At 45.2% G+C, this 15,134-nt stretch overlaps 2 protein-coding genes and 1 pseudogene across 3 annotated transcripts; 2 read left to right on the plus strand and 1 right to left on the minus strand.

Annotated features, from left to right (window-relative positions):
• Positions 1–20: 20 nt before the first annotated feature.
• On the plus strand, positions 21–4,215 carry LOC130406264 (membrane frizzled-related protein-like). The gene is made up of 9 exons (XM_056611742.1): positions 21–72; positions 488–618; positions 867–992; positions 1,306–1,382; positions 1,514–1,662; positions 1,978–2,108; positions 2,324–2,458; positions 2,973–3,100; positions 3,229–4,215. The coding sequence occupies exons 1-9, from the start codon at positions 56–58 to the stop codon at positions 3,451–3,453; spliced, it is 1,119 nt and encodes a 372-aa protein (XP_056467717.1). The 5' UTR covers positions 21–55; the 3' UTR covers positions 3,454–4,215.
• nudt8 (nudix (nucleoside diphosphate linked moiety X)-type motif 8) lies at positions 3,371–9,639 on the minus strand. 2 transcript variants are annotated; one of them, XM_056611738.1, is made up of 5 exons: positions 9,531–9,639; positions 6,093–6,950; positions 5,603–5,735; positions 4,930–5,007; positions 3,371–4,840 (listed from the first exon to the last, which is right to left on the minus strand). In XM_056611738.1, the coding sequence occupies exons 2-5, from the start codon at positions 6,947–6,949 to the stop codon at positions 4,655–4,657; spliced, it is 1,254 nt and encodes a 417-aa protein (XP_056467713.1). In that variant the 5' UTR covers position 6,950; positions 9,531–9,639; the 3' UTR covers positions 3,371–4,654. The 2 variants fall into 2 exon arrangements, with proteins under 2 accessions (XP_056467713.1, XP_056467716.1); XM_056611741.1 differs by lacking the exon at positions 9,531–9,639 and adding an exon at positions 9,005–9,499.
• A 338-nt stretch (positions 9,640–9,977) lies between these two features.
• LOC130406262 (E3 ubiquitin/ISG15 ligase TRIM25-like) lies at positions 9,978–14,911 on the plus strand (annotated as a pseudogene).
• Positions 14,912–15,134: the final 223 nt, after the last annotated feature.

The raw sequence follows: 15,134 nt of genomic DNA on the forward strand, positions 1-15,134 counted from the left end.
CATCCTGTTAGGATGTCCCATTGAACTTGCTGTCAGACAGCTGCTGTCCTGTCTGATGGCATCAAATATTTTGTAAGAAATACATTTATGCAAAGATGTTTAAATAAGGCTTTTTTGCAGATTTTGCAAAATGTGAATCTGGTGATTTCACCACAATCAGCGCTGGACCATAGCTGTTGTTTATGACCAATACGAAAGAAAAAAAACGGAAGATAGTTTTTTTTCATTCGATAGAGATGAATTTAGAGTCATCATCTATATCTGTTAGTTAATCACAGATGTATCCGTATAAATAGGCATAAGGAATAAGTTGTTGCAGTCAAAATCTCTATAGTTTTCACGTTACAAAAATGTTCACAGAAAGATCTGTGTTCCATTGTTGACAATTGGAAGGGGTCTTTATTAGTTTTAACATTTCTACCCTCTCCCCGTCCTCTCCTCTTGTCCTCTCCTTCCCCTGTCCTCCCTTCTCTCTCCCCCGCTGTAGGCTCTGTGGTAACGTGGCTCCCCCAACGTTCAACACCAACAAAAGCTCAGTCTGGGTGACCTTCCACTCAGACAGCATCATAGCAGGCAGTGGCTTCACCGTACAGTACAGAGCCATACTCCCTGGGCACCGTATGTGTGTGTGTGTGTTGTGTGTGTGTGTGTGTGTGTGTGGTGTGTGTGTGTGTGTACATGCTTAAGTGTGTGTGTGCGTGCATGTCTTTGTGTGTGTTTGTCTGTGCGTGCACACATTTCAATTTAGTTTTGCAAGATTTCTAAAATATTTAACATAACATATTTAACATGTTATTAATTTCTAAAATAAAAACATAAGTGTGTGTGTGCGTGTGTGTGTGTGCGGGTGTCCACATCCTTCTCAGAGAGCTGCTCCAGAGAAGAGTTCATGTGTGACGGCGGCCGCTGTCTGCTCTCAATGTCGTTGTGTGACGGACTGCCCCACTGCCGCGACCAAACTGACGAGGCCAACTGCAGCCATAAGCACAAGGGTGAGGGTGGCTGTAGGTCTCGAACCCAGGAATGTATTTGTTTGATACAAGATATATAAAGCTGTTTTTGAGGTTGCCCAAACAGCAAGTATGGATTATCGGTTACTGTTAATAGGTCTTCAGGATGCTCTCTTGTCAAGATGTTTTTCTAGAATTTTGCTTCAAATTTGCTCTGTTATCTGCAGTTGTAGCGTAGCATAAACAAGGTGGCAATATCTGTTGGTAGCTGAGCTGGGAAGAAATCTCTTGATTCGATTGGATCTGTAGTCCATGTTGAACGATAATCAAGGGGCATGTGCTCTTTGTTGAACAGAGTGTGGGGGGCAGAAGACGGACCCTCATGGATCCATCGCCAGCCCAAACCACCCCAGGCTTTACCCCCACCAACAGGTATCCTCCACTGCTCTCTCAGCCTGCTTCAAGTTGTCTCAAGCTCCATGGCTCATATACTGTAGCTGTGTCACCATGCTCACGTGCTGCCGCTAACACACACATGCACATGTTCTCTGTCTCTTGGTCAGTTGTGCACTTGGCGTATATCTGCGGAGCAGGGTCATGTGATCAGGCTGAGCTTCAGGAACTTCAGCCTGGAGACCCAGGATGTGTGCGAGTTTGATTATGTCGAGGTCCACGACAGTGCAGCCGCTGGAGCGGGTCGGGTCCTGGGCAGGTGTGTGTGTCCGTGTGTGAGAGTGTGCGTGTGTGTATGCATGGGTATAGTGTGTGCATGTGCGCGTTTGTGTTTGTGTATGTGCATCTGTGTACGCGTGTGTGTGAGTGTGTGTGATTTGGTCCTCCCTCAGTCCCAATGTTCCCAGGGCTGTGGTTTATACAACAAAAGTCCTGTTTTCAGTCCACGTGTAAAAAGAACTGTTAATCTTCTTATCTGCTCTAGTCTTATGTAACTAAGGTTTGGTTCTAATCTATCCTATTTGGTTCGTTTTCTCAAGCTCTTTTGTTGGTTTTGCCAACCACCGCACCTCAGGTTCTGTGGAACCAGCCTCCCCCCTCAACTGACCTCCTCGGGGCCCGAGATGACCGTGGTGTTCGTGGCAGACGAAGGGGTGGCCGACAGCGGCTTCAACGCCACATATCAGGCCGTGTCCCTGGCAGACAGTCAGTTGGTCCTCACTGGGGCCTGGTCTCTGTTCATCTCCCCCCACCACTTCGTCCCACTTTGTCTCTCCTCCTTCAGTTCCTCTTCAGATCGTCCCTCCATTGCTACCACACATTTCCACCTCCTCCTTGTCCCCGAGCCTTCATCTGGCCCTTCTTTTCCCTCTCATGTCGTTCAAATTCCCTCACGGTGTGTTCCGTTTTCCTCCAATCAGCGACGTGCGGCCCCCAGCAGCTGGCCTGCAGCTCCGGGGAGTGTCTGCACCGGGACCTGCTGTGTGACGGCTGGAGCGACTGCCCCGACGGAGCCGACGAGCACGGCTGTGGCAACTCCACCTTTCCCTCCTTCAGTGAGTCTGTCCTCATCCACCGCCCATCTCTTTGGTCCTGCGTGTGTGTGCGTGTGGTGTGCGTGTGTTAAACAACCTGGCTCTGTGTTGATATAACAGCCATCTTTTAAAGTATTTATTTGTAAATCAGAGATAAACATGAGATGTGAAAGTTAATGTGTCAGGGTCTATGAAGGAATTTGAATGAATTATGGGGTGTGTGTATAAAACACGAACCAACCAAATTTCACTAATCACAGAATGAAAGAAACTCCAAGGACACAGCGGACATAGTAATGTGCTCACCAACCTAAGACCTAAACTTAACCATCTCTAACCTGAACATTATTAGTGTTAAGATTGACACTGTGTTTGACAGCTCTTTGTAAAGGGTCTATGACCTGCCAGGGAGAAAGCTTTCAAACCCCCTGGTCAGCATCAGGTGCATACGGCGCATATACCCAATCATGCCAACAACCGAAACAAGAAGGTGTGTGTGTGTGTGTGTGTGATACTGGTTCACCTGCCCTGCCAGCGTCGTCGTGTGAACTCATCGAGGTGGAGATGTGCCAGGGCCTCAGCTACAACCTCACCTCCTTCCCCAACATCTGGCTGTCCATCTCTGACCAGAGGCAGGCGGCCACGCTGCTGCGACAGTACCGGGTTAGCCCCACGTAACCCTATCTTACTACACTAGCTCAGGAGGTAGAGTGGGTTGACTTCAGCAAAATCCCCTCTATGTAAATGTCTCTCCTTCTCGTTCTCCTCCGTGCCCCCTCCCCTCCCGGAAGGTGCTAATGGAGCTGGCGTGCTACAAGCCCCTAAGGCGGCTGGTGTGCGGCCTGTTCCTGCCACAGTGCAGCCCCCAGGGCGGCGTGCTCCAGCCCTGCCGCTCCGTCTGCTCAGGGGCCGAGAAGCAGTGCGGCCCGGCCCTGGATCTCATCCCCCTCAGCTGGCCCTTCAACTGCCTCCTGCTGCCCGACTCCCAGGACCCAATGGAGTGTTCCACTCCGTGACGAAGGGAGGGAAAATAAGCCGTACAACGACGAGGTTCCTCAAAGAACAACAGATTGATTTCCCCTGGGATTACCATGATTTTCTCTGGCTCGTTCGGAGATCCTGGGAACCCGCAGTCAACACTGTTTCTTAGGACCTCGGTATTGCTAAGAAAAAGAGGCAAACAAACCATATTTTGTTCACTGGATAGAGGACATGCAAGGTTAATATGTTGGCCAGATGACAGCCGATTGCTCAAATGTATGTGTAATATATTTTGAGGAGGACCGGTTTTACCTTTGGTTTCATCTTTGATTTGACATGATTCTGACTGACTGTGCTGAATGAGTTTTCTGAAATTATGTTTATTTGTAAGCTACGATTTTTATTGAAATGGTTAGCCGTTAAAAAATGAAAGATTACTGCTACCTTTTAATACAGACAACTGCTTTTCCCACATAGCTTTATTTAATCGACTACTCAACAGTATGCCTAATATGTCATTGTCAGTGATTGACTGTCAAGTCCAGTACACAGGGTAATTCTTCTGCAGGGAAGTGAATCTTAATCACCCAGTTGATTTGCATTGGAAAGACCTTTTAATAGGGTCCTGCCTAAAACAACATGGAGGAGCTGTTCAATGTGCCATCCATATCAATGGCACTGAAGAGGTAATCTCTGAGTACTTCATAATCACAATGTACATGCTACAAACAGTGGCTGAAAACCAATGACTAATCTGTTGACATTCATGAATGCCATCAATAAAGGGTTATATGATCTTAAAGGAAAATAAATAATAGCTCTGTCGATTTATGTATATTGCTGAGAATTATCTTCCTGAGTGTACTGAAATGTATTTATTTTAAATATAAAGGATATAGTTAAATGTTAAGAATATATAGAACAATTATAAATATATGAAACCAAATGCAACGGAACATTTTCACTGCATTGTTGTTCAATTGTCAATGCAACAAACAGCTGCTCCATTAATGCATCGTTTCACTATGTCCTCAAACCAGTAGGCCAGGCTCCTCTCACTCCCCCAACGAGTGCCATTGACCCCTGGCTAGGCGAGCGCAAACTCACATAAACAGGCCGATCGATATCCTTTGCAGTCAAATCAACAACTTGCCGTGAAGATCATTCAATAAATGCCCCTTGGATTTCACATCATGATTCCAAAGTGTTCACATTGTCAGGATGCGAGTCAGGTTGCTAGGGCGACGCGATGATTGCCAGGGCATGGTCGAGAGCGACGGCGGTCAGGCCCCACACGCGGTGCTTGCCGTTGTTGAACACGGGCAGCGTGTAAGCGTACTTGTCGCCGCTCCGGAAGTGTGTGTATCTGCGGTTCGAAGGGTCGACCACGTGGGAGAAGGACAAGGTGAAGATCTCCTCTACCTGCGGATCAATACAAATTTTTTGAGATCTGCTCACGAGATTATTTTGAAACAGTAGTTTGAATGACAACTGGAACCACGTGAGTTTACCTCTTCTGGGTTCGGTTTAAAGGACAGGTCTTCAATGGGGCCCAGGTTAGCCAGCACTGGAGCAACCATCATGCCTGACTTTAGACAGAACCAGAGAGATACAAGGTCAAGTTAAAGTATTTTAATGACTGATGCAAACAACAACAGAGTTACACCGACCATGGGTATTCTTATGACAAGATGCCGGCAATTACCGACACGGCATACAGTTCTAGAAAGATTAAAAAAAACTTGAATATTAATGTATCTAAAAATAAGTATACTAGAAAAAAAGTATATCTAAAAGTATATCACAGGTTTAGTCATAATACAACATATCAAATAAACTAATTACAATTGTATACAAAATATAATTTTGAGATAGAAATATTTTTAAAAATGGTTATACGCTATGAAGTTATGAAGTAGAATATCAATTATAGAATTATTTTGGTTAATCATGTTATGTGTTAAGAAGGTTTCCAACCAGATCATGAAAAATATTAGAAGATTGGCTTTGAAAACCGGCAGGCAGGCTGTTTCAGCTCATGACGATATTTATACTGAATTTTTGCGTTGATTTACTATTTTACCATCAATGTTACTAGGCCAGGCGCCATTCCAACATGTACCTGTTTGTGATAACCTCTGAGGCGTATGGAAGTCTGACCACCAGGTAGCCTTATTTACTTACTGTTTCCCTGAGTGGCTTCAGAAGGCCCCACACCTTCTCTGTTGCCACGGTAACGCCAAGCTCCTCCCGGGCCTCTCTCAGGGCCGTGTCCACCACGTCTTTGTCTGATGGATCGTTCTTGCCACCTGCAAAGCTACACAACCAACGGGCATGACAGGGTGAGGCTGCTTGAACAGACATACACACAAACAAACAGTGATCTAACTTCACACAGACTACCAAAATCTATCAATGGTATGGGAGATAAAAAAATAAATTAATCAATGGATATAAATCTAAATAGATAGATGCCTCTATTCATCTTTATATAGGTTTTTCTATATAGATTGTCCGATAATTGCCCAGGGGTCCAATGCATTGTCGTTCATGGTGCTGATACGGCCATTACACGGTACCGCCTAATGGTACGTTTTGAATCTCGTATCGTGATTTATTTTCATTTGTCAAAACACATTGCCTGAGGCAAATTACTCACAGGCAAGGCACCTACCTGACATCTCCCTTATTTCTTTTCAGCTTGCTGGAGCGTAGAGTGAAGAGGAAGGCCGGCTCGCCTTGCACGGAGCACAGGGTCACCAGGATGGATGCCCATCTCCCCTGGCTCTTTCCGTGGGCCTGAGCCAGCCCTCGCCCTGCCTCGTATAGCTTCAGGTTGCGGCCCAGGCTGCCACGGCATCTCTGCTCGTTCTCCGGGGACAGGCAGTGGCCCAGGGCGGCGGCCTGACGGGGGCAGGCCTGGTGAAGGCCTCTGCTCTGGTTCCACAGGGCGGGGCGACAGAGAGCCGCAACAGCTGGTCTTTGTGCTGCGGAGCCTATCATTTGAGGCGGAAATATGCCACCCTGGTTATGACCGGGGGTGATACATACCGGTGGTTGGCTAATGCTCTGCAGCCTGTCCTGTAGTGGAAGAGGCTTCATGTGGTTTGCCGGGTCACCATTTGTACTGGGACATTTGGATGTTTGTGTTGGATAGTTGAACGCGGAGCCCTGCCCGCGCTCCGGCCTTATTGGATGCTGTGCGAGCGGAGAAGGCTGGGGATGGACGGACAGAGCAGCTCTGATTTTGAGATTTTGGTGTGAAGCAGCCTTCAGAAGATAATGTCTACAGCCGTAGCTTGGTGCAGGAGCTGAAACAGAGGGGGATGTCGCCTTGGAGAATGAGACATCTCCTGCTGTTACTGCTATTTTTTTCTGTGAGGAGTTGAGAGTCTTGAAGCCTGTAGATGCACACCACTTGCTGCACATGTTCCCAGGCGGAGCCATTGGAGAAGCACTGTATAAGGAGTCTCTCACGCCAACCAGCAAGCCCCTCATATGGCAGGACCCCATCTGAGGACCTTTCAACATTCTGAAACGTAACAAAACATATTATGGAGTATTAAATACTGTAACACTTGATACATTTGAGTTTCTTACTTTTTTACTTTTTGAAGAAGATCGATTTTGTGGAATGAAACTTTCACACCGTTCACTAATATTCCTATTGATAGTATTGACTTTAAAAAGCCTACATTTTGAATCAATAGAGTATCATGGCGCACAGTGTGCAGGTTCTGAAATTTCATGACCAAGCTCAGATTAAAATTCAACATGTTTGATTCACTAGACTGAAAAAGCAGGTTTCTCCATACACTGTATATAACATGTCTTCACCAGACTCTTTAAAACAGGTCCTAAACAGACTGTATAAAACATGTCCTTACCAGACTGAATAAAACATGCCCTCACCAGACTGTATAAAACATGTTCTCACATACGCCCAATCCCAATGTCCGGACTCACGGACTTTGATGTGCGTACTCGCGAAATTATTAAGGCTTTAGGGCTGTCCCAATGTCGAATTCCAAAGGGCATGAGGGTTTGAGTCCACACTTATCTAGCCCTTTCCGTGGCCCAATCCCAAAGTGAGCCCTGAGGACTAAGGACTCACAGACTTTATTGATCTCAGGTGCTAAGTAAGCGAGTGTGTAAGGCCACATGGGCTGAGATAGGTATATGGGATTGGGACAGCACTTAACGAGAGCACATGTTACCTTGGCAACGTTTAATGACAAAGATGTTGATGACGCTTGCCGGTTTGGGAATTCTCATTTTTAGCTTTTTTGTTATTTTGTAAATGCAATTAAAACAATCGGCTACACAGCAATTAATTAATCAGAAAATATAATTTTTACTTTTTTTCGGGGGTAATTCGCTTAGGTGAAGCCTGCACTGAAAGGGCTCGATAAGTGTGGACTCAAACCCTCACGCCCTTTGGAATTTGACTTTGAGACAGCCATAAACCCTAATTTCGCGAGAACGCGCAATAAAGTCTGTGAGTCCGGAGATTGGAATTGGGCCCGTTAGCCTGCAGCATGGTCTGCCCCACCAGTGCAGACTTCACCTAAGCGAATTACCCACAGTTCAAGCATTTTGACGTTTACCGCGGAGACCATAGGCCAGGGAAATCCGGAAATTAGGAAGGTAAACAACAGACGAGGCTACTGTCAATGTGCGACCAGATGGGAATTGGGTGGGCATTTTTTAGACTGATCATTTGGATCAGCTCAACAACAAGAGCTCTTCATATTACTAACTATACCTTTTATAATTCAGCCAAATGTAGCCCGTTTTGAATTATGATTAGTATAGTATGTGTAGGCCAATAATCACCTAATTCAATACATCCTTTATACTGAAGTATTCAAAAGTATAAATATATTTTCTAATATCAATAAATTGCTTTGGCCGATTGTTTTCATTGCAATTACAAAAAAAAAAGAGAATTCCCAAACCCAAAGTGTCAGCAGCATCTTTGTCCTTAAACGTTGCCAAGGTAACATGTGCTCTCGTGAAAAGCTGTCCCAATCCCGTATATACCTATCTGAGCCCATGTGGCCTCACGCACTCACTCACTTAGCACCTAAGATCAATTAAGTCCGTGAGTCCTTAGTCCTCAGGGCTCACTTGGAGATTGGGCCATTGACTGTATAAAACAGGTTTCCACCCTAAACTGTATAAAACATGTCCTCCCCATAGACTGTATTACAGTCTATGGGGAGGACATGTTTTATACAGTCTAGGGTGGAAACCTGTTTTATACAGTGTATAAAACAGGTGTCCACCCTAGACTGTATAAACAGGTTTCCACCCTAGACTGTATAAATAAGTTCCCAGTAGGATCGTCACCTGCTGGTGGGGGGAAACCTGTTTTATACAGTGTATAAAACAGGTGTCCACCCTAGACTGTATAAAACATGTCCTCCCCATAGACTGTAATACAGTCTATGGGGAGGACATGTTTTATACAGTTTAGGGTGGAAACCTGTTTTATACAGTGTATAAAACAGGTGTCCACCCTAGACTGTATAAAACAGGTTTCCACCCTAGACTGTATAAATAAGTTCCCAGTAGGATCGTCACCTGCTGGTGGGGCGAGAGATGTTGTTACCAAGTGGCCTGGTGAGTAGCGGAGCTAGTATGTTCAGCCTTCAGGATCACAACGTTACAAGTGTTGAAGTAGTCAGTTAACATTAGCTTCTTTACACTTGGAAACAGTCATGTAAACAAGCAGGACACTCGGAGCACGTCAATAAATCCAACATAGCATGTGGACATATTGGCTTGCTAACAGGTCAGTGAGCAAGGTTAGCCTCATTGGCTGTGCAACAGTGACTCAGAATAAAATAAATGTATAAACAAACGTTTCTTTGTGAAACTGTCCACTTTGCAGCTATTCTACCAGCTAGTTAACGCTAACCAGTGTGCAGGTTAACATCTAGCTGTCCCACAGGCTACTGAAGTAACACTATGTAGTAGCAGGACACTATTAGCACACAATAAATGATATGTGGTATTCCTAAACTAGCAGCCAACATAGTATATTTATGCATCCCGAATACCGAAAGACGGTTGACGTCATAAAAAATGAATAATAAGTCAGGCTCACCTTGAACTGTGTGATCGCACAACACGGAGAGTTTGCGCGCACGCAGGAGTGAGCTGCCGCGTTCAAGACAACTCGGGAGTTTGATCTCCGAAATTCCGACTTCCAACGTCATTGCCTTACGCAGTAAGTTAACTCGGGGGGGCAAAACATATGGATGCCCGTTGGTAGTTTGGCACATTATAGCTCATTGCTGGATGAAAAAAAAAATATATATATATATATTTGGCAGCAACTTATGCTTATTTTGGAAACATAGGAAGAGAGAGATCATGTTTTTCGTGTTCCGAGTCTACTTGAACGCAAGGTCCATTTCCAGCCTTTAGCGGCCTCATATTGATTGATAACTTCCTTTTTGTCTTTGGAGATGAAAAACAAGTCTGGCTTCTTCAGATTCCTTCTCATTTTCATGAGTGATGATTATGATTCCGTGTTGTTATTTTTTACAATCAAACGACAAGTAGAGTAGTATATATTGTGTATCTTCTTTATCTGTCCATATATCACCCGACTGTAATGAATCGTGTGTTAACGAAGACGGTCGATACACCTTGACCTCACCAGTCTTGATTGGTGAAATTTTTGGAATACTCATGGAAGCTCCTTGTTCCACTTGTTTTTCCAGCCCCACCCAGTTCTTACATGTGCCTTAACCTTAGCAGGTGATGCATGTGAAGTGGTGTTTCAGCTAGTCTCTCTCTCTCTCTCTCTCTCTCTCTCTCTCTCTCTCTCTCTGTGTCTTTTTCTGTGTGTGTGTGTGTAGTCTATGCCTGTGACTAGACTATTCTTACCCACATTCAGGAGGTCTTACTCTGAAAGCACTGACTTCACCATGGCCTCTGCCTGGGCTGAAGAGGAAACCTTTGTCTGCTCAGTCTGCCTGGAGACCATGAAGGACCCTGCCACCCTACCATGTGGCCACTCGTACTGCCTGCGTTGCATTCAAGGTCACTGGGACCGGGAGAAGAACAAAAGCTGCTGCAGCTGCCCTCAGTGCAGACAGGTCTTTAACCCGCGACCCTCGCTGTCCCGCAGCACCTTGCTGGTGGAGGCTATGGAGAAGCTCAGAGTCAGCTTCAAGCAGAGGAACCCCCTTCCTCCACCACTGCCGTCAATCCACAACTACCTGGAGACTGTCCGACCAGGTACAGGAGCTCCAGGGGTGGCCCCGGGGAGACAGGAGGGGCTTTATCCTCAGCTTCCCTTTCCGTTGGCTCCCACAATCTGTCCTCGGCACCAACGGCCTCTGGACCTGTACTGTCGAGAGGACGAGGAGTACGTCTGTGAGGAGTGTGCTCAGTGTGGACATGTGGGTCATTGTGTACTCGCACCGGAGGCAGAGAGGAGAGCGAAGCAGGTACACCCTATGACAAGGCAGATGTCATGCTGTATGGCGTGGTTGGCATTGTCTTTTAACTTGTTTTCTGCATATAATAGTGTAAGTAGCCCAAAATAAACTAAACATTCCTTAGTTAGAGAGGCCTTGTTTGGCCTGGTGAAGGTGAGTATGAAACACCTGTCGAAAAGTGGCAAATGAAGCTTGTATGTTTGATATCATTTTTTTTTGTGATCAGTCTTTGTTTTGCGACGGATATTTTGTATTTTCTTTTTGATATTTACTTGAATTAACTTTGGTATCTGTGTGTGTTTCTACAGAAGGAGCTAGTTCAGATGCAGGCTGCTGTTCAAATTGGATTACAGGATACTAAGGAAGACTTGAAGGAGATGTCACTGGCTGCACTGCAACACAAAGTAAGCTAGTTTTGGTTTGGTTTCTGCACGACCACCGGTCAGCTAATAACCTCCAAAGCATCTACATTTCTTCATCACTTCCTTGTATCCTTCTGGGATTTCCATGGTTTCACCTTTTATCGTTAACCCTTCCCCCTTCTTGTTGGTCTCTCTAACTTATGTTTACAGGCCTCTGTCCAGGCTCTGCAGAAAGAGAGTGCACATCTAATTTTGGAGCTGAGAAAGGGCTTGGAGCTGATGGGGACCCAGGTGGATGAGCTCCTGGTTTCCCATGAGGCCTCCCTGGGCAGCCGGGCTGAGGGCCACATCCACAGGCTGGAGCAGCAAGCGGCACAGCTTTACTGGAGAAGTCAGGAGATCGACAAACTGGTGGACATGCAGGACAACGTTGGCTTTTTAAAGGTCTGGCAAGAGCATATCGCTGAGCAATCAAACAGCGTACTCTGAGGCCATGCATCAACGTCACCCCTTCGATGTCTATAGGATATCAATATGTTTGTATATCTTGTGCTTACACTTACATTTAGGGCATTTGGCAGATGCTTTTATCCAAAGCGACTCACAATAACTACATTTGTCAGGAGAAGGTGAAACAACAATATATCGCTGTGTATATATCGCTGTCGGTACAGTAAGGACGTTCATAGAACCAAGGGAAAAGCACTAACAATTGCTTGGTTAACCCATTCCCTTTACACAACAAGGATCGTTAGGATAACATGCTGCATAACTAAGTACTGAAACTAAGTACCACATACAATAATTACATACATCAAGTGCAAAGACGTACAACATAAAATAAGTAGAAGGGGTGGGAGGAGGTGGCTATGCAGAGTCGGGTGAACTCTGAACAGGTGAGTCTTGAGTCTTTTGTGGAAGCTGGTGAGCAATTCTGCGGTCCTGACATTGGCAGGGAGAACGTTCCACCACTGCGGTGCCAAAACATAGAGGAGCTGTGCCTAATCTTGTCATTACTACATCGTGTACAGCAATGCAATGTGTGCACATGAATTAATTATGTGTTTTGTTTTTCTTTATTTTACAGAGCTTTCATCAAATTGAGCCCTTGGTGGAAGCCGAGAGGAAAGAGTGTGCCCTGGCCCAGCAACATGAGGCCCTAGATGGAATCCACGCTGCCTTGTCAGAACTTCAGAACTCTGTACAGGACCTTTCCAAGGAAAGCCTGGCTAAGATCTTTAGACTGGGTCAGTACCTCTGTACCACGGTTCTGTTCTTTGTTTTCCTTTGGGGGGGGGTTGTTTATATATTATATATATATATATATATATATATATATATATATATATACATATATGTGTGTGTGTGTGTGTATATATACACACACACACACACACACACATGTGTATATATATACATATATATACATATATATAAGCAAAAACAGGAATGTTGGAAGGTCATTGGGTGGTATCGTGGAGAGGATTGTAACACATTCTCTCATCGTTAGTGAATGATACCACTCCTGCACAATTGGCTGATGGGGAAATGGACACGGAAGGCGAAGCCACTCATGACATGAGCGAAGCTGCCCAAGTAAACTCGGGTAATTCAGCATTAAACCATCATTAAAATGTATATTGTGAAGGTGTTAAACAGTAGTAAAGATAAATCCAAGTATCTCACTGATATTCCCATGGTCATTTGCATTCAGAAAAGACAAGTAAGCTGCATGCAAGAGGTTTGATAAAAAAGAAAGGAGGCCTAGTGACAATTGACTGTTTTCCTTCTAACGTCTGGAAAGACATCTTTTGATCTTCTCCCTCACTCCCCCTTTGGGTGTCCAGTGTGGGTAAATTAATGACCTTCTCTTAGTATATGAACAGAGTTGCTTTATTCTATGGTTACTCTACGATACACTTTAATTTCTCAATCTCCCACCCCCACCTCTGTCTTCATGGCTATCGTCGTATGAAGCATCAGCTCCGGCCATTACACCCCTGCCCCATCTGCCTCAAGGTACACAACCATGCATTTCAAGCAACAGTTGACAAATACAGACCCAGTACACATTGCGTATTTGGCCCTGGGAAATATAAACAGAATTTATTTTTGTTATTATTTTTTTACGTTTCTAGAATCTCTTATGGCAACAGCAGAAAACACAGACCTAAAGCCCAAGACCAGAGAAGATATGCTGAAATGTGAGTCTAGACTGTGACCCTTTTTACTTGGGTATTTTTAATCAGTATTTGTACATACAATTCAAAATTGACCGAACTGTTGCCGTATACAGACATGTATTTATACTAAATACAACCCATGCATGGAATGCAATGCTTTTTGTAGGCTGCAAAGAAGTAATAAAATTACAATTATGCAGGCAATAAATTGCTAGTTTAAATGTACACAAAGCATAACATTAGAATATAGATCTCCCAGTTCATCTCAGACACAGTCTCCCTATTTAATCCTATGTGACTGTGAACAGCTGACTCAACGGCACCCCCGTACTTCAGGGCTTGTTTTTGCCAAATTGTCCTCTCTCTGTCTCTTTCTTTCTTCCTTTCTTTCTTTCTTACATCTTTTTTTTTATCTGTCTCTGGTTTTCTTCCTCTCTCTCATTCTCTCCAACCCGCCCTCCTAGACCGCTGCGAGCCGACCATGGACCCCAACACGGCCTTTCGCCACATCCTGCTGTCGGAGGGCGGTGCAAGGCCACACTGCGCCTGGAGAACCAGAACCCCGCGGTCAACCCCGAGCGCTTCCAGTTCTGGAGACAGGTGTTCTGCAGGGAGCCGCTGTCTGGGAGCCCCTTCTACTGGGAGGTGGAATGGACCGGTCTGAAGGTAGGAGGGGGAGGATGGACTGTATAATGGAGAAAGGGAGCGAGTGCTGTGCTTCAATGATGTTCAGTCTTGTGTTTGTTTCTTTTAACGAACCCGTGCTTGAATCATCATCAGAAACCGACAGGCCTTGTTTCGTTCCACCTCATCCTTCTCAACACATCTCTTATAAAATATCACTTGATATGTAAATTGTCTGCTCGGGTACCAACAGCTCTTGAGAGAATTAGCCTTTCATGCAGTCACTTGTCGTGAGTCTGTCTGTCTCTGATGCTTAAGTCCCGTGTCGTGGCTTTCTTCAGATAACTATCGGTGTGGCCTACAAGGAGATGGAGCGAAAGACCTCTGACGACCAGAGCCGGCTGGGCCACAACGCCTCCTCATGGAGCCTGTACTGGTCCGGGACGGACTTCTCCTTCTGGTGCGGTGGCCAGGAGACCCGGCTGGGTTCCCGAAAGGCCCGACGGATCGGTGTCTACCTGGATCAGAGCTCTGGCGTCCTGGCCTTCTACCGCATCGCCAACAGCCACGCCCACCTCATTCACTTGCACCAGACCCAGTTCAACGGACCGCTTTACCCAGGGTTCAGGTTCGGTTCGGGGTCCGGGGCCTCGGTGCAGCTGTGCCAACTGGAATGAGACTGAGAAGATGGGGCCCTCCTATAGAGGATCCAAACCCTCTCTGGCCAAAACTGGTTTTGTGTAATTACTGCAAATGTTCTTTCTTCTTCTATTCAACATTTGAGTCATCAAGACAAATTATGATTCAAATACCACTGTTACTTAGATATCTACATACCTATAAATAAAGGAATTGGCAGATTTGCAATACGTGTTTTCTTTGTTGTGTAGTGAAATTTGTTTTCGAATTCAACATTTATTTTACTGGCATTGTATTGAAGTATATGCTTCAAGTTTATTAGATGATCGCATTGTTCTTGTATTCAATAAGAGAGTTCATCTCACTAAAGAAAGAGAGGAAATGTTACACTTTGTTGACCTGGTTGCTTTCTTCCATTGCCTTCACAGCGTTAAGTACTGGATTATAGTGT

The sequence above is a fragment of the Gadus chalcogrammus genome, chromosome 16 (assembly GCF_026213295.1).
Source record: "Gadus chalcogrammus isolate NIFS_2021 chromosome 16, NIFS_Gcha_1.0, whole genome shotgun sequence".
NCBI lineage: Eukaryota > Metazoa > Chordata > Actinopteri > Gadiformes > Gadidae > Gadus > Gadus chalcogrammus.

Coding starts and splice junctions, on each gene's coding strand:
- LOC130406264 (XM_056611742.1), top strand. Junction 1,663..1,977: donor GCGGGTCGGGTCCTGGGCAG/GTGTGTGTGTCC, acceptor ACCGCACCTCAG/GTTCTGTGGAACCAGCCTCC. Junction 2,459..2,972: donor CTCCACCTTTCCCTCCTTCA/GTGAGTCTGTCC, acceptor CTGCCCTGCCAG/CGTCGTCGTGTGAACTCATC.
- nudt8 (XM_056611738.1), bottom strand. CDS start 6,949: ATGTTGAAAGGTCCTCAGATGGGGTCCTGCCATATGAGGGGCTTGCTG. Junction 5,008..5,602: donor TGAAGCCACTCAGGGAAACA/GTAAGTAAATAA, acceptor TTCTGTCTAAAG/TCAGGCATGATGGTTGCTCC. Junction 4,841..4,929: donor TTAAACCGAACCCAGAAGAG/GTAAACTCACGT, acceptor ATTGATCCGCAG/GTAGAGGAGATCTTCACCTT.